Genomic DNA, 21,713 nt, shown 5'->3' with positions numbered 1-21,713 from the left:
CTACCACAGTGGCCACTGAGACCAGGTCTCACCTCTGTTCCCAAAATCATGAGTAGAATTAAATGGAATGTTCTGGGCCAGACATCCTACCTCAGCCTGAGAAATGCCCGGATGTCCAAGGCACATTGCTTGACTTGAGTTCCCTGCATGACAAGGAGAAAGTTTTTCCATCTGGGGCGAAGAGTATATCTTACCTGAGACACTGAATGTGTGTCCCAGGGTAATAACTGCTATTTATTGAGACCAAGATCTGCAGATGAGAAAACAGCAGTTCTGAAGGCCTAGTAGACCTCAAGGCAGAGCCAAGGGCAAGATGTACCCAGGAGAGACAGCTAAGCTTTGGTTTCCGGCCTCTTGGTCAAAGTATGTGTGTTTGGGAAAAGACTTAACTCAGAGAGAAGTTGTTGCCTCTTAGGTATTCTGAGTTTGTCATGTTATGTCATCCAAAGCAAAAACAAAACTTAATTTGGCTCTTTGCTATTGTTTTCAACTCTAGTTATTATTAGTGAGAACATTAAGAACTTAAAGTTTGGGAGAAAACTTTTCATCTGTGCCTCCATCTGCACATCCGCAGCAGGAGCATCATCGTATTTAATCCTCATGGAGAAAGCAGGAGAGGTTGAGTAAGTCCCTCAACACTGCTTCCTCAAAGGATGCTGCACAGAGCACCCGTCACCTGTCAGCACCCATGAGCGCAGAAGTTGAGACTTTCAGATACTTTTATAGTGTTAGACAGGATAATTTTATGTCTGTTGAGTCTTGTGATTAAAAAGGCTTTCATTATTTTTAACACTCGTATTTCACAAAAGCACAAGTTTTCAATGGATTCAGAATGAAAAGAAATACACAATTAGAACTGTTGTTTCAGAGCAGCCATTTGAAAAGCATTGCTATAGGCAGTACGTAGAGGTGGCAAGCCTCCTAGCCTGGATCTTGCCATCTTCCAAGTCCATAATTCTGTACTACAGCACAGCTGATTCTTGATGACAACTTAAGTCACTGTGATTCTCCACTGTGAGCCTTCATCATCTGAAACAGACACTTGTGACAACGTTATTAGTAGGATCTTGAGAATATGTTTCCATATAAAATAGACCATTTCAGCCAGGTGCCAGTGGCTCACACCAAGCTACTCGGGAGGCTGAGATCTAGAATCAGGGTTCAAAGCCAGCCCATGCAGGAAAGTCCACGGGACTCTTATCTCCAATTAACCACCAGAAAATTGGAAATGGTACTGTGGCTCAAAGTGGTAGAGCACTAGCCTTGAACAAAAAGAGCCTAGGGATAGCACTCAGGCCCTGAGTTCAAGCCCCATGACCAACAAAAATTTAAAAAATAGACCATTTCATGGTATCCATGGGTATTTGTGGGGAATATTTCAGTGCGGTTTAGACCAATAAGGAGTCTACTGGGCCTATACTGAATTAAACTCTTTATTGAAATGAATCCAAGGGAATAGACTGGAAGGGGAATATTGGGAGATAGGAGAGAGGGTACAGCTAAGGTTGGCAGCTGAACCAAGGATGTCACCATACTTTGTGCCACACTAACTGCTTGTTTCCTCTTTCTGTCTCCCTCAACTTCTACCTAAGTCAAGGGGTAGAGTTCTCCTACTAAACTAGCCAGGACTGAGGGGATTCATTTACATATCACTAACAAGATTACATGCCTGGAGGAAGAGAAGTGTCTTCCCAGAAAGGTTGGAGAGATTTTTCTGACTACCCATGTTATCCACACAGTCCTAGGTGAATCCTAGGGAAGGATAAAGCCACTGTCTGCCTACTCCCCTACAAGTGAAGGAATGTGTCAGTGTCTCAGGTGATGTCACCCTTATCATTACCACCCCCCCAATAAAATCCCTCCAACTGCCTGTCAATATGATTTTTTTCTTGATCTAGCCAAGTTTTATTCAGAAAGAATGGTTTCTCTATCCTCCTGACAATGTCCAATGATCCCAAAACACTGCAGGAGGAAAGGTCATTGAACACTGAGGTATTCTACCAAGGATCCTTGGGCCTTCCAACATTTGTGTTGTCACTGCCCCGAAGATCTCATAGCATGCCATCTGCAGAGCATCAGTACCAACCAGAAGTCTGATCCTGATAGAAACATTGCAGATAATCTGAAAATCAAATAATGAGCTAGGCACCATTCTAATTACACTAGCTTCTGAGCCGTCCAGGTGTCTTTAGCTTACCACTGAAAGGGACCTTGAAGGCCATGTAGGAAGCCAATTTCCTGCCTGAGACAGCATTCCTGATCATTTGTCCTCTAGTCTCTGAATGAGAGCCTCACTGGGTCTGAAGGCAGTCTACTTTACTATGGAGAAGGCCTGATTTTTATTATGCCCTTTCTTATATTAAACTAAAAGACTTTTATTCAATTGTAACTTTTATCTCCCACATCTTATTTCTAATCATCTTTTTCTGTGAAAGGTTTTCAGGCCTTTGAAAGGAGCTACCAAGTCCTAAAGCCTAAAGACTTCTCTCAACCTTTTCTCCTGTTTCTCAGAGATTATATGAATCTATTCTGATCTGTATGAAGAAGTTTTTAATTGTCTTCCATCCGAGGCTGCTTAGTAGCATTAAAAAATAAATAAATACCAAGAGCTTTGGCTTTTGGATTCTCAAAAGACTTCACTTTAAGAAAATGCCCTTCCTTGATTAAAGCAGGTTCATACTTCTAGATGCTCATGCAGAAACTTTGAGAGAGTTTGAGTCACTTTTGAGACCTTTCTTTCTCTCCTACCTCATGTCTAATCCTTGCTAATTCTATCTGATCTGCTGAGAGGAGCCTGCCTCCTTGACTTCCTCCTAACGCCTGCTGTCTGCTGGCCCCATACTCCCTTGTCCTAGAACTAGAGCTAGTCCTAGACTAGAACTAGGTCAGTTGAAGCAAACTTGAAGGGTTTGTATTTATCCAAAGTCTCAAGAAGGGTCTGTATTTATCCTACCTCATGACCAAATGCGTGAGTTCCAGACTTTTAACACCAAGATTTGGATGGAGCTCAGGCCCACGGCTGATTAGCACTGTGGCCCAAAGCATAACCTCATGTGGCCTTTCATTCCTCATCTGGAAAACAAGGATAATAATAATAGCAACAACCTCATTAGTGTTATTTTGTGAGCGTCAAATGATTTCATCAATCCAAATCAATTGGGTCATTATGTGGCACATTTCAAATGTCCGATAAATAACAATGGCATTAAGCAAAATTATACAGCAAAGAAAAAGCTGTCTTTGTGACCCTAAAAGGTGCATTACAAGTAAGATTGAGCCAGTTCTTGTTTGAGCTTTTGTTTGTGCCATTTCCTTAGAATTAGACCATGTTCTCTGCTCTCCACTGGTAATTTACATCTTTTGGGAAGGTGATAGCTTATGGTTTCAATTTTCTTCTTTAATTTTAAGACCTACAGTAAACTCCATGCTCTAGATGGCATCTACCTTGGAACTCAGACTAAACTCTAATCAGCCACTGGTTTTCTTTCCACTGTTAAGAAGTTCTCTGTGTTCTCCTAGTGAGATATAGACCTGGACCTTGTTGACACAGAAGGAATTTTAGAAAGATTCTTGAAGAACTTCACTGTAAGGGAGGAAAAGTGCCATCTTTGCTAAAGGCAGTTCTGTACTTCAAGTTGCTCAGACAGAAAACTAGGGTCCTGTGCGCGTGCGCATGCGTGCGTGCGTGCGTGCGTGCGTGCATGTGTGTGTGCCAGTCCTGGGGCTTGAACTCTGGGTCCCTGAGCTCCTTTGCTCAAGGCTAGTGCTCTACCACTTGAGCCACAGTACCACTTCCAGCTTTCTTTGAGTAGTAGTTTATTGGGGATAAGAATCTCATGGATATTTTTGCCCAGGCTGGCTTCAAACTGTGATACTCAGATCTCAGCCTCCTCAGTAGCTAGGACCACAGGCATGCGCCACCAGCACCTTTCTTTTCCTCCTGCCCCAAGCCTGATCTACAAAGAGACATCTGCTCCTCTGCCCTCAGGCTCAAACCTTCCTAGTCCTCCCGCTTTGCTTTGCCCTCCTGCCTGGAAGTCTGCCCTCCTGCCCAGTGGTTTGTCTCCTCAGGCCATGCCCCACATAGTAGCCAAAGAGACAGCATTCCACAAAACCAAATCAAGAACGCATTAGTTTTCCAAGACTGCCATGGCATACTACCACAGGCTGTGTGGCTTCAACCACAGAGATACATTCTCTGGAGGCTAGAGGTCCAAGATCAAAGTGCCAGGGTCTGACCAAGGCCTTTTGCCATGGCAGTCCAAGATGGAAGGTGTGAGGGTGAGAGAGGGCAAGATAAGAAATAGGGAAGAAATTGCTTTTAGAACAAACCCATTCCCAAGATCATGGCATTAATCCATTAGGTCATGAGAGCCCCATCTTGATCGCCTCTGACATGTTCCATCTCTTCACATGGTTGCATTGGGGCTTAACTGTCTGGCACATATGTTTTGTGGAACACATTCAAACCATAGCACTTAGTCGCCATCAACGAGTCTTTACTAAATACGCTTTCTAGACCAGGCTTTAGAAAGAATACAGAGGATGGCTACCCTCAAGGGAGCTGCCCATCCCCTGAAAGGGTAGTTTGAGTAGATTAGTACCTGAAAGGGTACAGGGTGGAAGGGTAGCATGCAATAGGACTGACAGCTATGTGTGGGGCTCAGTGTGGACCCTGATAGTCCCAAAAATAGGAATGGCCAGAGAAAGAGGGAGAAGGGGGAATGAGAGGTCATTCTAATGGTTACATCAGAGGAAAGTGTGAAGCAGTGTTTCCAAAAGAGTAATGAGACCTTGAATGATTAAAAGGAGGAAATTGACAGTTGTTCTCCAGGATTTTAGAAGACCAGTCTTAGAGAATGAGTGAAAAGACAGCAGAGTATAATCAAGTAGAAGAACCCCAAAACCATTGTATGGGACACCCTGGAAATCCTTGAGAAAGATGGGGCCAGCAGCAGTCCCAAAGTCTTTCCTTCCCAAAGGAAGAAAAACCTAACCAGTCAGATCATCTCTAAAGCTCTGTCCATCTCTGTGACTCCACATTAGTGATATTAGAATAAGTTGTTGACTCTAACGTGAAAGTTCTTCACATGGCTTTACTTCTCAGCTGGAGTATTAGGTATATGTCTGAAAGATTAGAACCATGGTCAACCAGACCCAGGACAATTCCAGAACCTCCTCAAACTCTTAGCAACCCTTTCTGAGTACTTCTTTGCCAAGCACTGTGATAGAATTATACAATTCTTTAAAAAAAATATTTCCTTTGAATTAATCTTAATGGTATGCATACAGTATATTGTTTGCTTATAATGTCCTTTTGAATGTTTATATATTAGCTAGAGATGAAATTATTCCCTTGTCAAAAGTATTGACAAAAGAATCCTTTATAAATTAGACAGAAAAAATTGAAATCAGTGGCCAAAAGAAAACTCTTCAATCTCTAAAATTCTATTATCCCATGACTATTTTTAAACCTTTCAAAGAGTACAATACAGTTTATAATCCTAGGATAAATCTGTTTCATTTTCCTCATGTTACCTCAGGAGACACAGGAAATTCTGTGTAATGCATGGTCCTGAACTAGACAGCCCCCAGGGCTCCTTGCAGCCAGACTGCAGAGTGGCTGCTGCCTTGGTTTGTTTATAATGTTTCACCTGCAAATCATGGTGCTCCATGCAAACAAGCACATAAGGTCATTGCCTTAGCTGACCAAGTTCTTGGCATTACATCCTCATGAAGCAGCACTGATTTGAAGCTCAGGGCTTTGTTCGCTGTAGAGCAAATAGTATATCTTTTTTTTTTTTTTTTTTTTTTTGGTCCAGTTGTGGGGCCTGAGCTCTGGGCCTGAGCACTGTCCCTCAGCTCTTCAGCTCAAGGCTAGAGCCCTACCACTTGAGCCACAGCGCCACTTCCGGCTTTTTTTTTTCTTTTTTTTTTTTCTTTTTTTTGCTTATGTGGTGCTGAGGAATTGAACCCAGGGCCTCAGGCATGCAAGGCAAGCGCTCTACCACTGAGCCAACTTCCCAGCCCCCAAATAGTATATATTAAATAAAGTGTATTTCCAGGGGAAAGTTTTCTTCTCTTAACACTGTCTCTTCAAATTCTCATGCAATTCTGCTTAGCCCTTTATCTTACAATTGTCAAACTCTTATGTTAGTTATTTTATTTGTAAGGTCTATCTTTATCATCTTTAAATGCTACCTTTACATACATATTGCTTTTTCAGCTTTACCTGCTATTTCAAGGGATGTAATGTGTCAGGGTGAGCAATCTACTGGTAGGCGTAAAGTTCAAGTAAGACCATACAAACCATAAAAATCTTTTGAAGTCTTAAAACAAAGTGATTTTCAAGAAAGAGAGAAAAAATCTGCACTTGAATTCTTGTCTTCAATAGAAACTGCTTTATCACAATTCATAAGTATTGGGGGTTTTTTTGTTTTCCTAGGAATCGTTGTACAGAATTTTTCCTAGTTAAAATATTTTTTAAAAAACTGAATGTGGTGGTGCATCTCTGTAATATCAGAGGTCTGGAGATAAGCAGGAGGATTGTGAGTTTGAGGCCAGGCTAGGTTACATAAAGAGATCCTGAGTTAAAGATAGATGGATGCATACATACATACATACATATGTACATACATACATATGTACATACATACATACATACATACATACATACATACATACATACATACTAAATGAAGTGTTGTAATAAATTAATGAATAATCTCTCCATTGTATCCATTTATTAATGAATAATACTTTATCCATTAAAGTGTCATCACTGGAGATAACACAATGACTAGATTATGATAAATCGCCATGTTTAAGAGCATCCTAGTTACACAGCAGCTCCTATCAAGGCTGATGTGGAAGAAACACACCCACCAGCATCTCTCCTATAGCAGGATGAGAGCAGGCAATCAGGTTTCCCCATTATCTGAAAGGAAACCAAGGACCCAAGGGCACAGCTGGTGAATAGCCTGGCTACAGTTCAGTCAGTGTCCTCTCCTCTGGTACCACCCTAGCCAGACATGACTTAGGACACACTCAGAGGTCTAGAGACAAAGTCATGTGTAAAAGCCACCACTGATAGATTTCATAGTCAGAAATGGAGAACATTGAAAGGCATAGGCTGTTGGTCAGACTCTGTATATCTTGTGGCATTAATCATCACATCCAAATCCCAGATGGTATTTCAGCAATGTGATGGTCATTGGTCCCTGAGTGGACCAATGAAATGGAAGTGAATTAACTTAAACCCATTACCACTTCTGGAAAAAGAAACTCAAAATACATTCTCTGTTCAGAAAGGCTCGAGACCCCTATCTATATATAGAAAAAGCATAGTTTCCTGCTGACTAAAGTCCAACAACAAAACAAAAAGCTCTATCTTTGAAGGCTAATCCCAGGCCATGTTAAAACACAGAATGTGTGCTTACTTCCTTAAAATGAAGCTGATTAACTACTTTCTTGGGCTTCAGTGGTTATTTCTGTCATTTTTCAGCCTCAGGCACTGTAATTTGTAACATAATTTCTCACACGTTCTGGGTCTCTAAGAGGAAAATGGCTGATTGTTCTCTCTCTCCTTTGAAAAATCTCTTCATAACTCATGCAGACGAAGTTACAGAAGCTCTCCCTATTGAAGTTTAATTTCATTTACAGTGTCATATTTGCAGATAATAAATTTCCTGGTCCTTTGGGAAGATGAATCTCTTTCTCTCTCTTTTCATTTTAAGAGTCAATGCATTTGAAATCAGATGCCAAAAAGCAGTATCATTTTATTTCTTTAGAAATTATGGTTAATGGTTCCCAAGTATTTTAAGGAAGATTAAAGATGTGAAAGACATAGTAATTTTTAATTTCACAACAGGTTCCTGATTCCCTACAAGAGTTTCCAAGATGTTGGAAACAAGTAATTCCCCACAGATGGATGGTGGGGGTCCACAGCATTCTCCTCCCCATCAGCCAGTTACCAAGTGATGGAGAGATACTCTCTTCAAAGGAGACCCACTGATGGAATCACCCTAACTACTTATCAGTGTTTCTGCATTCATTTCTCTATGAGTTATTGAAAACAAAGTTTGTGCCTTACACTGACCCAAAAATGAATAGGAAAGATCATCCAGTTTCTTCATCCTTAGAGTCTATAGGATTTGGGGAAGCATGTGACCATTTAAATAGTAGGAAAATGAGCATCACTGTGCTGTCAGGGTGCATGTTTGTTTGATTTTGGAGATGGGGACTCGAGATATAGGACAGGTTGGGCCTTGAACTTGCTATTCTGCTGCTTTGGGCTCCCCAGTGCTGGAATTTTGGATGTGAACCACCATGCTTGCTTTCCACTGTGTTCTTAATCTATATGTTTCCTATCTGATTGAATTAGAATTTCTGAAAAGAGAGTTGGTTTCCAAAAAGGAAACTTACGTGTCAGCCCTAAGAGAGACAAGACAAAGGGGAGACAATGAAACTTGTTCTTTCCCAGCGTGTCCACAGAGACATGATAGAGTTTTGTCCAAGCCCCACTCACCAAGATAGGGCTAGCAGTTAACTTTCAAGCTTTGCCAAGTGCTCCTGAGTTGAATGAGGTTTTTTATTTTTATTTTTTGGTGTATAGCCATCCTGTATTCAATAATGCCTGTCCCCTTCTAGCTGTATGACCTTGAACATATATCTTGATCATATACTGAGATCATGATACTGAGACTGACATGATACCCAGGACCATCTTGTTCCCCTAGGGACAGTTTGCAATGTCTGGAAATACTTTTGACTTGTCGCTATTGGTGAAAATGCTACTGGAACCCAGTAAGTAGAGGACAGAAGCCATGGTAAATGTGCCACTGTCACACAGGGCAACCTTCCAAAGGAAAGAATTGTCTGGCCTGGAATGTCAATCATGCCGATGTTACAGAAAGCATTTAACCAGAATGCAGTATCTCTATTATTGATGGTCTCATTATCTAGGCCAACAAGATGCCAACAAGTATGAAGCCCTCCAAACACTGCAGTATACCTCTAGATGTCCCCTTAAAATTAAACAATAGTACCTTAATACCCTGTAGCCAGACACTAATGGCTCACACCTATAATCCTAGTGACTCACGAAGCTGAAATCTCAGGATCATGGTTCAAACTATGATAACTAAACCATGGAGAAAGCAGAAGGCAGGGGTGAGACAAAAGGGGAACTATGGAATTACACGTTTGTTTCTTCCATCCTTACTTCCTGCAATACCCAAGGTAGAAATTCCAGCATGGGATGCAATAACTGTTGTTGCTGCATAGCAACATCTTACAGGGCAGAGCAGCAAGTCTCCAGTTAATACACCTTAGAGTAAAATACTGTGTCTGTCACCCTGGAAACTAGCATGTCCTCTACCTTCTTGATCCCATTGTCATCTTTATGAAATTAGCTTGGAAATCAGTCTCTTAATCCAGCTAATGCTGTGCTTTGTAAATACATGGTTTAGCCTCATTCAGAAGTTAAAGGTTTGTTGTGATTAAGTTGATTTAGTGCATTACCTTGAACATCATAGTTTATATTGTGTTAACTAGATTTCCCATTTGTGTCACTGAAGAGTTATGTGCAAAGTTCAAAGAAGAGAGGCTGGAAACAGTTCTTTGGAAACAATGAAAGGAAGAAAGTTAACTGAATTTAAATGAGACATGGCAATAATTCAAAGCTTAAGTGAAAGCTTTCAAGAAAACTAATGATTTGTATGTATCATAAGATTTCTTTCGAATAAAATATTTGAAGGTAGAAGGTTGGTCTCTGGTATTACCTTACAGCCCATTTCTTTATTTTGTCTTTCTTTAGAATGGCAAAATACATCCACAGGAGTTTACTGTGTTTAAAAATTCTTTAAGTGAAGGATTAAAATTGTGCATGTAGTGAATCTGAAAAAGAATTAAAATGTCGTCCAGGCTCAAGATGAAGCTCAGTGACAGAGCTCTTGGCTGACGTGCATGAGGTCCTGGGTTCGATCTTTATTAAGGAAAAACAGTAACTATATATTCTGATTCCACATTTCTCTTTATTCTTGCTGGGCTTCCTGCATTAAAAGGATTCAAAAGTGCAGAAAGACACTATCAAGAAAACTATTTTCTTTCTTTCAGATGTTGTGCATTTCCTAATTTTCTAGCCACAACAGTTGGATGGCTTTTTTTTTCTTTAATTAAAAAAAATGTAAGTTAGACAAGAAATGTACTCACTACCTTACTTATGTAACTGTAACAGCTCTGTACATCACCTTGACAATAAAATTAGAATTAAAAAAGTATTCAGAGTTGACACTAGGAATATCATCATTACTTCTAGAAAAACTATCTTGCAAAAGCGATAGGCTGACCTTACCTGTAGCTATCTTCAGAGGCCTGACTCTATCATTGGCAGACAACTTTCTCTAGGTCATCTCAGTCCTTCCTGCCTTAATGTCTGTGCACAGATCTCTAGCCTTCTGTTCATCCTGGCAACTCCATCTAACAAATTTCAGCTATTGCGACATTTCAATCCATCTTTCCCATATTCAGTCCCTGCCAGTCACTCTGCATAGCTTTGGAGAACTAGAACCACATTTATTAACTCTCTCCTGATTCTCTGGCTTCATCCTCAACTTTGCCCCTACTATGAGACATGAGAGTCACAAGTAAAACTTTTCTTTGGTCCCTTGGAGATGTTGATCTTATTCAGAAATATTGTGAGACTTGGGTTCCTTTTTTTAAAAAAAAATGTTTAATTATGGTAAATACACATAAAAGTGCCATGCTAGCCTTTTGAAAGTGTCCCATTCAGTGGCATTAGCCATGTCCGCATTGTTGTATAGACACCTCTGCCATGCATCCACAGGTAATTAGAATCCTTCTGTCCTATTCCATGTCACTGCCACCATCAGGAAACCACTGTCCTGAAAGAATGAGCTACATTAAGCTACACAGCGAAAAATGGGTCGATGCCATTTGGTGGTGGGCCCTGCCACTTAGGACTGGGCAACCGAATTGTACAAAGTTCCCAGCCATGTAGATGGCATGTTAGCTAAAATGAGTTTCCTCTTTCTTTCTTCTCTTTAAACAGTTCTGAGCAGCGAGTCCCCTGTTCCACTTCTTACCACAGCTCTGGTTTGCACTCAAGTGACGGTGTCACAAAAGCAGGACCCCTGGGCCTTCCAGAAATAAGACAAGTGCCAACTGTTGTGATTGAATGTGATGACAATAAAGAAAATGTGCCTCATGAGTCGGACTATGAAGACTCTTCTTGCCTATACACAAGAGAAGAGGAGGAAGAGGAAGAGGATGAAGATGATGACAGCTCTCTGTATACCAGTACGTGCGTCCAACTCTCCATGGTGGGAGGGCGGGAAGAGGGGTGTGGAGCATGGTGTTGTAGAAAGTGAGCTGACCCAGATGGCCAGGTTCTGGGTTCTCATAAGTCTTGCGTTACTGGCCCTGGGTTAATGAGCAGCTCAGCTTCAGCAGTAATAGGAGAGGGTAAACGTCTTCTAAATGCTTTCATAGCTGTAAAAATTACACCACCATTCTATCGTGACTCCTTTGTTATTTTGGAGGGGATGCAACCCTTCTTTTTATTGCATAGTTGTAGAGTTGAAGGGACTTGAAAAAAATCTGTTCCCCTTTAGAAAATATACAGAAATATTAATCATTGTGTATATAACAGATCCCTATTAAGCAAACCTTATCAACTTTACAAGGTGTGAATGTAAATCTGTCATTTAAGACCTTGAAATAGATTAAGAGACAAGATGTGAAGAAAGCCAAGTTCAAAAGCTAGCAATCTGGCCCTGAATAATAAATAAACATTAGTGATATGAGTACAGCCTGATAGTTGGCCAGTGTGTAACAATTGAATTAATAATAACAGCCCTCGTTTATTGAACATGTACTGTGTGCCCAGCAAAGTACTGTGTTGTCTTACGCATATCTTACAACTATCCTGAAGCGTAGATGTTATTTATTCCAATTTATAGATAAGAACAGAAAACAGAGGAGAGGGAACTGGCTCAAAGCCTTGCATGTGCCAAGAGGCTGTTCTGGGATTAGATTCCAAAGCCAATAAAACCTATGCAGGATGAAAGAAAAGAAAGCATTGCTAAGTAAAGATCCAAAGGAATCCTTGAGCCTGCTGCTGGCTAGTATCCTCTCGCTCTCTGCTTACTAGGCTTCAGAGAGCTAAAATGACCAAAGTGATGTAGTGGAAAGACTCAGAGAGAGACAGCAACAAGATCACTCTTGGTGGTGGGGCCTGTGCTGGGTATTTTAAGCTGCTTAGCAACCTCCTTGGCTTCTCTCCATTAGATGCCAGTAGCTACTTCTCTACTGCAGTCTCAGTTTTATCAACCAAAAATGCCTTTAAATTTTTTTTTCAGCTGCTTTCTGGGGGCAAAAGCAATGCCAGCTTTTATCGATATATACGAACATAGGTTGTATGTTAAAAACTTAAAAAGAATCCTTACCTCCACTCCCATCCCAGCCTACCTCACCTCATCTTTCATACATACCCTGCTTCTCCCTCTCCCCCTCCCCTACCCAGCTCCAGAATAGCTCTCTTGGGAGTTCCTACCTTGCAGCAGGTGTAGATTCCCACCAACCTCCTGCTGTGGGAGTCTCTCCTCTCCTCCAGCCCCTCCTAAGTGAAGCCTTCCCTGCCTACGAAGGCCTCTGTCCTCTTCTTACCTCTACAGTGGGTAGCATTCCACAGCTAGTTTTGCCCTTTGTAATGTTGGCTACATGCTGGGATTTTTCCAGAAGGAGAGACCTAATCACATGCTCCCCATGTCTCCCCCACATGCCCTGTACAGTGTTACATACATATAAAGTATAGAGATGGCTGGGATTCTACCAAGGGAGGCCTGATCAAAGTCTTTTGGGGTCTTTTGTCTTGCCTTTTACCCGATAATCCACAGTTGACTGGATGGGAGCCCACACGGGTATTTGTCTGTGTCAATGAACTCAGTTCTCTCTCCTGCAGGCTCCCTGGCCATGAAGGTCTGCAGGAAGGACTCCTTAGCCATCAAACTCAGCAACAGGCCCTCCAAGCGAGAGCTAGAAGAAAAGAACATTCTCCCCAGGCAGACGGATGAGGAGAGGCTGGAGCTAAGGCAGCAGATTGGCACCAAGCTCACCAGGTAGGACTGCAGCAGCCTCTGCCATCCTAGAGCGAGACCTAGCTCTCCAGATTGTAGCAAACTTATGTGATCTCCATCCCAGCTCATCCTTGGTGTCTCTGAACAATGTAACCGCATAAAAGACCAATTGAGAATACCTGCCAGGGTTTATAGACTAGTCATGTCCATGGGTTTGTTTTCGTAGATCTTCTTCACTCAGCCAAGTCTTAAAATTTTCAGTTGAGTCAAGGTTTTTTAGACAGAGAACAAAAAGGCAGATTTCAAGGGAGATGAATCACCTATTTTTAAAAAATCATCTTCACCCAAGAGGATTGAAGACTTACATGTATCAGAGTTGTAGTTTGGTTAAGCACAGAACAATGGAAAAATCACACTCTACTGTTCTGTTAAATGGTTGGTAGCAATGCCTCATTACTACTCTGCGTCTCTTCTTGAGTGGTTATCTATGTGTGTATATTAAAGATATAAGCATGGCTTCCTGTTTTATTGGTAAACACTCAGGTATGTATTTGCAGTCTAGGACCTGCTTTTACAGAATTGGGTGCTATTTGTTGAGCTTTTTTTTTTTTTGTCAATTGTGGGGCCTGAATTCTCTAGGCCTGGGTGCTGTCCCTCAGCTCTTCAGCTCAAGGCGAGCGCCCTCCCACTTGAGCCATAGCATCACATCTGGCTTTTTTCTGCTTATGTTGTGCTGAGGAATCGAACCCAGAGCCTCATGCATGCAAGGCAAGCACTCTACCACTGAACCACTTTCCCAGCCCAAGCATTTATTTTCTAGGCATTTTTCTAAATATTTTACATGTATTCATTTTATTTTTGAGCCTCTCTATGGAATAGACATATTTATGCCCATATTTATGCTTCCTCTCTGTGGTAGTACTTAAACAGCTTGAGCATGTACATTGTACAGACACTTGTGAGTGTCTGTAGAATATGTTGAAGTCTATGGGGATTTAATCTTAATTCTGCCTCTTACTAATTGCATAGCTTCAAATAATTGATTCTCTGATTCGCTTTGCCTATGATTCAGTGTTTGCAAAACAGTGAGTTGAGAAAATTAAACAAGTTAATATAAATATTTAAAACAATACCTTGTCCCACATGCTCCCAATGATCTGTCAACATTTGATTTACTCCTCCCAGCAACCCCTGAGTTTCACAGCACCCAGATGAGGAAAGTGGTAGAGATGTAGGCATGGACCTTGTCCAACACTGTGCTGGTCTTCTTCCCTCTCACCTAATCTATTTTGTTACTTAAGGGCAGATTCTTCCTAGAATTAATCTAGTTTTCTCTTGAAATATGTTGTGCAATGATACAGGGCTATGTAAGTGGTCAATACTAATGGATGAATTGGCCTCATATTATGACCTCAATCCATACTCATTAAATATACTAATGTGGTCACAGCATGGTTGTCTGGATCTTTCTCTCTCTGTCTTAGATGATACTAGAATTTGAACTCAAGATCTTCTCAGGGTTTTGCACTTGCTAGGCAGATGCTGTGCCTCTTGAACCACAACTCTAGTCCCTTCTGCGTTAGCTATTTTTCAGTTAGATTTTGTGTTTTTTCCCAGACCTGGATCTTGATTCTATTTACAGCCCCCTCCCTAGTAGCTGGGGTGATAGGCATAGGCCACTGCATACAGCTTTTTTGTTGATATGGGATCAACTTTTTGCCCAGGTTTTGACCTTGAATCATGATCCTCCCAATCACCTCCTGAGTAGTTTGGATTACAGACAGGCACCACTGAGTCCTGTCAAAGTCTTTCTTAAGTTCTTAGAATGGACCTCTTAAGAATATGGCCCATAGTCAGTGAGCCTGATTGCTGAACACTCTTCCTTCTGTTAAATTGAAACTCCTATGAACTACTGTCCATTCATCTGCTCTCTTCCTTATGCAGCTGCTCAAAGGATTCTCTCTCTTAACATGGTATGCTTTAGAGCCAATGTTCACTGTACCTACAGTGGACAATGTATGGACAGTGTCAGTGCTTTTTTGGGTATCATTGTTCCAGATTATGCTTCCAATGTCACTGGACATAATATTCTCAGCTTTCCCAGGTCTCTTCTCCCAGACGACATATAGTCAAATCTCATCTCTGAGGGTGAGTGGGAGGTACACATCATAAAAATGGCACTGTCCTAAGGAGGGACTCTGGAAGAGAGGAGGAGATCTTTGACTCTAACCCCTCTTCCCAGAGTTCAGCTCCACCCCTAACTATGTATGCCCTTTGTTGTAATTCCTCCCCCTCCTCTGTCACAGTGCAAGCAGAGCCCTGGCTGTGTGAGGGAAGCTAGTAGACTCCTCTGGGAATGGAGTGAGATGCCCTCCCATCTGACTATCCAGGGTGACAGGTGACAGAAATGAGAAAGGGCCTCACTACCCTACAGCTGTTTCCCCATAAGAGACATAACCCCTAGACTCTCCTATCTGAACGCATTTCCACACTCCACCTCCATCACCAGCAGCATGGCAACAAAAAACCCAGAGCAGAAAGAAACGCTGCCGGCCCAGGACAGGAAAGAACTCTCTGTGTTCAAAACCTTGTCTTTTAAATCTCTCCCCACACACACACCCCTCCCTCACCTTTCTCGTCTAACAAGACATAAATACTGCCTGGAACTTATAAAACCCACAGAAAGTTTACCTACGACATGCTCATTCCCAGCCTTCTCTCATTATGGATAGAAGAATACATACCAACCAAGGAGCGGCACAAATAGGAAAGGCAGTGCTGGCATTATTCAAGGCTCCGACCAGTCCTGCATCCTCGTTCAGAATCTACTTCCTCTGTAGGCACTCTTTCCACTAAAGAGTTTCTTTCCTTTGGTAAGACCTGTGGCAGCTCTAGCCATATCTAGCCTGAAGGAGAGGATGTCAGAAGATCTTAACAGATCGACAGGTGGTTCAGAGTTCAGCAAATCAGGTGGAAAGGCCTAATTAGCATCTCAAAACCATCTCTCTGGATTCCCATCTAGAGAGTCTAAGAAGTGAGTCTCTTTATAAGGGGAGTCCAGCCCTGTGCTTCCAGCTAGTTATTCATCCCAAAGCCAGGGCAAAATGAAGAGGAAATCTGAGCCTACAAGTGACTGACCTGTCTATTCTGGCTTCTAGCTCTGGTTCCTAAGTAGTTATTTGCCCTCCCTGGATCTTAAACTAGGCTATCTGGTCATTTTATACAATAGGCATGCCTACTTGTATAAAAAGTAACTAAAAGACTCTAGAAAACTGTTATAGAGTTTGCATTTCTGAAGCCATCAATCTGTGTTCCTCTTGGGCTGTGGAAGTCAGCTACCATAATAAACCAGAAATCTAGAGCTCTTTGAAAAACCATGTGTCCAGCTTTGCAGTCTTCATGCAAGAACAAGATGGAAGGCATAGTTTTACCTTAATAGTCTTCATTTCATAAGACAAATAATGTGCAACATTCCAAAAATAGTACTAACGTCAAGGATGGAGAAAGAAACTCAAGAAAACAATGTCAGCTTCCATAAAGCTGAAACTGGGATTGTAGACCCCAGGCTCAAACTCCAGGAATGTCCCTGTCAAGTCCAGCCCCTTGCTGGACAAATAAAGGGACGTGGTAGAAAACAGAAAAAGGAATCTGTTCATGCCTCTCTCCTAGCTTCTGCTGGTATGGTGGAAAGTCTTTGTTACTCTTTGGCTTTGTATTTGTATCACCCCAACCTCAGCCTTCATTTCCATATGATACTCTCCCTCGTGTGTGTGTGTGTGTGTGTGTGTGTGTGTGTGTGTGTGTGTGTGTGTGTGTGTCCATATCTCCCCCTTTTATGAGGATAACATTTACATTAATTTAGAATTCACTTTAAAAAGGATAATCTCATTTTAAGTGGATGACCTTCATAAGACCTCAATAAATACCTTGCCCCTCCACACTCTGGGGTACTAAGATCTTAGGGTTTCAACATATAAAATTGTGGAGGACAGAATTCTTCCCTTAACACTTGGGGAAACATGGACTGGTTCTACTTTAAAAAGGGGACCATGACCTCAAGTGCAAGTTTGTATAGCCCAATAGATATTGTGCAAAAATGAAGCAGGCAGTTATGAAAATGCTAACCAGGAATACTAGATACTGAAGCAAGAAGAAAATGCCATTACTATCATTTCTACACCCCCCTCTCTCCAATTATTGTTTTAAGGAAATTAAGAGCTAGTAGGATATTAGTGGTTCACACCTGTAATCCTAACTACCTGAGGATTACAGTTTGAAGTCAGCCTGGACAGAAATGTCTCTGATACTCTTCTCTCCAATTAACTACCAAAAAGCCAAAATTGGAGGCAGGCAGGGAGGGAGGGATGGAGGGAGGAGGAAAAAAATATGAAATTTTTAAATGAGAATTCATTTTATAAAACATTATTAGCTTTCTATTACAGTAAGAAAAACCTGAGTTAATAAACATACTTAGCACATAGTTTTATAGATTTCTGTCCCTTTGTATGTGCAGAAGGGTCTAACAAATTCACTCAGGGAGGTGGGTAAGAAATACTCTGACACTCCCTGTGAAACCTAGCATGGGAATTTTCTCTTATTTAGGACTTAATAATATGCTAGAAAAGTATCCTAAATCAGTTATTTTTTTACTCCTCAGCAGTCCACAATATTGTCATTATAAGCAGCATATCAAATAATATGCAGAGAGGGTTGCATGCTGGTTTAAATCATAATGTAGTAGTATTCAAGGAAGAAAATTGAAACCCATTTTATTGTATCCACAGCACAGACAATAGAGTACAGTAATCCTGACTTATGAATGTTGCTTTCATAGTGTTTATGGTTTGAGAATATGGATGCTACAGGTCTGACACAGTAGTACTTTGCTCTGAAGTGGCAAACACCATCTCCCTGCTAGGAATCTAAGAATTAATGTTCCATGTGAGCTGGCTCTGCTCAGGCTACATCATTTCTTCTGCTGCAAAAACACATTCTAAAAATAGGAATACCAATCAAAGGTTTGATAAATTCAGTTCCACTTGAACTTACTTAGTGTCCCTGGATACACCTCATGTACCAGTTGAAAGAGAGAAGGGAAGAAAATAGATGAGTCTGAAGCAGTTTCCTTTTAGACCTTATCTTTCCAAACCACCACCACCACCACTTTTACCTCCTCCTCCCTTCCTCCTCTTCCTCTTCCTCCTCTTTTCCCTCCTCCTTCTCCTCCTCCTCCTCATCCTCATCCTCCCCCTCCTCTCCTCTGAACGCTGTGGTAGCATGAAATGGGACACAGCTTAAAGGCACAAGAAAGAAATGGGAAGAGGGCACTTGCATCCACCTATCTGCAGACCCAAATAGCCTAGATGGGAATACTTTTCAAAAGATCCTGAGGCTTCCTGTGACAATGAAAATAGAAACTTGATGAAGGGAAGGAGTCCAGATGAACATGAATAAAATACAGAACTGAGCTGTGCCGTACTTGGATTACAAACACATGGACTCTAAGGAGTGAAGCTGCTCACAGATCATTGGACATCATTCATGAACTCACAAGATAGAAAATTGTTTTTTCCTTTGTACAACTACTTAATAATCATTTTTAAAAGACAAGAAAAAAAGGAAATTTGTTTTGGACAGCCCTTGGCAAAGGTTGGCATCCTTTGAATGGTGCTCATACCAAGGATATGGCACTACCCATCTAACAGGAAGTTAAAGAAGCCACATGCTCATTGGGTATTTGTGTTCAGTGAAAGGTGAGGAAACTGGTCCCATGGGAAGGTTTGAGCCAGGCCCTCTGGGGACCTACACAAGTAGAATAAACTAAACATGTGGAAGTGCTGGCCTGGAGACATGGGTCACACTCATCCCAGGACTCCATGGTGATTAAGCATCAACTTTGTTCTCTAATCCCAAACTCCCACTGTGAAGAACAAACACTGAGCTGGTAACATCTCATGACAGGATGGAGTTCCTAAACCCTGACCCTGTGGAGGGGGCGGGGAGGGGGGAGGGTCCGGCCCACACATGCATACATTCTTCTTATGTTTGCATGCATGTCTGTCTATCTTAGAAGGAGAGGAGTCACGCAGTCTATGGCTCCACCCAGGATGTCAGGTTCTGAGAGTGCTTTACACCTGTGCCTCCCAGCTGCAGTCTGTGCAATTTTTTTCCAGTGGTTTGGAAAGTATGGTGGACAAAGAGCTGCCTCCTACTAGGTGAGAGTAAAAATGGCCACTGTGTTTCAAGCTTACACTGGGTTTTTGTTTGGTTTCTTTTTTAACAGGAAGTAGCCATCCCTGGGGATTGTGGGTCTTTTATATTTCATAGCTTTTTGGTTTTGAAGGGTAAGTCATTCCAGCTGCATTTCAAATGTGGGGTGTAAAAGTTGAGCAGGATACCACTGTGTTCAACTACAAATAAGCAAGGAGTAAAGGACACATCTTAACAGCTGTCAAGGCCACATTTTTAGTCTGTAGAAGGCTCCCAATACTGACCTGTTATCCATAGCCTCCTTTTAGTTCTCCTGTGACATTTTCTTAATCATTATTGAGCTCCTCTACAGGTATCATTCTTTTAATTTTTTTACATATCTGTTAAATCATGTATTTTTTTTTACTAATTCTATTTGTTTGCTGTTGCTGTTGGTCATGGGGCTTGATCTCAGGGCCTGGGTGCTGTCCCTAAGGTCTTTTGCTCAAAGCTGATGCTCTACCATTTTGAGCTACTGCACCACTTCCAATTTTCTGGTGGTTTATTGGAGATAAGAGTCTCACAGACTTTTCTGCCTGGGCTGTCTATGAACCACAATCCTCAGATCTCAGCCTCCTGAGTAGCTAGGATCATAATCATGAGCCACAAGTGCCAGGCAAAACATTTTTTTGTTTTTACTTTCATTTTTGAATCTTGATCAATGATCATCCCTTCCATCCTTCTCCCTTCCATGCAAGTAGCATTCTGATTGATTGCTTATCCTAGCACGTGATAGAAAGGAAAGCGCTGACTCTTAGAATGGCTGAATATAAAGAGGATCAACCCAAGCACATTGAAAGCCATCCTCTTCAAGGTAATGGCCCCTGATGTGTATTGACCCTTTGATTTTGATAAAATATTTCCCAATGAGCACCTCATCTAATAATCTTCAACACAGCTCTGCTGTTGGAAATGCTACATCATGATTGAGAAAGCAGAACTGATGATCTTACAGAGATGGTCAGTGGCAGAGAGACATACCTCCAAAATCCAGAATCTCCTAATGTCTAGCAACTGTGTTCTGCCCTCCCAGGGATAGTGCTCGAACACTTGCCCAGCACGTCTAGAGTCATAGATTCAGTCCCCAGCATTGCAGAAAAAGAATAATGATAACTTTGAAGATCAAGGAGGCACCTCAGAGAACTTCTTAGCTGGTACCTTCATATAAAACTGGTCTACTATAGGAAGTCAGTCTCTTAAATAATAAGTGAAGCTCTAATCATTTGTATTTATTAAAATTTTGTCTTTGGTTTGTACGTGTATGTACACACTAACACTTGGAGTTTTTTGGTGGTTAATTGAAATAAGAGTGTCTCAGGTTTGTTAGTCTAGGCTGGCTTTGAACCAAGATCCTCAGATTTCAGCCTCTTGAGTAGCTAGGATAATAGGTGTGAGCATGGCTTGTCCATGTTTTTTTTGTCAGTCGTGGGTCCTGAACTCTAGGCCTGGGTGCTGTATAGCTAGTGCTATACCACTTGAGCCACAACGCCACTTCCCGTCTTTTCTGCTTATATGGTGCTGAGGAATTGAACCCAGGGCTTCACGCATCCAAGGCAAGCACTCTACCACTGAGCCACCTTTCCAGCCCAATGCTTCTTGGCATTGCCCATCTCCAGACTCATTTCCATGGTATCTAGTGCTCTATCTCCCCTACCAGATTTGTCATCAGGTTTGAAGGGATGTGATTTTTCTGCAGCTTCTGCACAGTTCGTACATAAAGTTCTGAGTATTTAAATAGCAGAACTGGTTTACAACGGAACATTTGTAGCACAGTTGTTTTTTTCATGAATGCCTCTACATCTTTATTTACTGTCAAAATAACTCAAATGCAAAATGCTAATAAAGAGTAATGCATTTTATTTTATCTTCATGTTTATTTCAGTCCTCTTGGAATGCAATGATTTTTATAATAGTCTCAACAATTACATATATGCCAAAACTAAATAGTAATTTTCAGATAGAACATAAACAGGAAAAACCTTCCAAAGATAAAAATGCTGGAAAAATCACTTTCCCTGTAATTCTAAAAGTAATTCCTTTGAAATGTAAGTGAATACACTTCTATTTTGGGAAGTATGGTCATGAAAATTTGATGTTCTATGCCCATTGAATCACTAAAACAATAGTTTCTCAAAATGGGCAGCCTTTTTAGTTCCTTCAGCTACTTAGCAGACACTGACAGGTAATCAATGTGGTGAAAAGAAGTTTGCCTACCTACCTAATTCCAGGCCTTCCCTTGTCTCTTATTACTCATTTTGCTCATCCTTGAATTTAAACTGGTCAAGTTTTTTTCTTAAAAGATGCTATCTTCAACCAGGTACTAATACTAGTGGCTCAAGCCTGTAATCCTAACTACTCAGAAGGCTA

At 41.3% G+C, this 21,713-nt stretch overlaps 1 protein-coding gene across 8 annotated transcripts in view; it reads left to right on the top strand.

Moving 5' to 3' along the window:
• The window catches only part of Phactr1 (phosphatase and actin regulator 1), a 434,482-nt gene that overhangs the window by 381,639 nt on the left and 31,130 nt on the right, over window positions 1-21,713 (top strand). For all 8 annotated transcript variants that reach the window (XM_070024551.1, XM_070024552.1, XM_070024555.1 and 5 more), the window contains 2 exons: window positions 11,072-11,319; window positions 12,983-13,139. In XM_070024551.1, the coding sequence (XP_069880652.1) occupies window positions 11,072-11,319; window positions 12,983-13,139 (405 nt within the window). The remainder of the gene's footprint in view (window positions 1-11,071; window positions 11,320-12,982; window positions 13,140-21,713) is intronic.

The sequence above is a fragment of the Dipodomys merriami genome, unplaced genomic scaffold (assembly GCF_024711535.1).
Source record: "Dipodomys merriami isolate MVZ:Mamm:240054 unplaced genomic scaffold, mDipMer1.0.p SCAF_16, whole genome shotgun sequence".
NCBI classification, from domain to species: Eukaryota; Metazoa; Chordata; class Mammalia; order Rodentia; family Heteromyidae; genus Dipodomys; species Dipodomys merriami.
The sequence above is the reverse complement of the archived record's forward strand: the minus strand, read 5'-3'. Positions and strand labels throughout refer to the sequence as shown.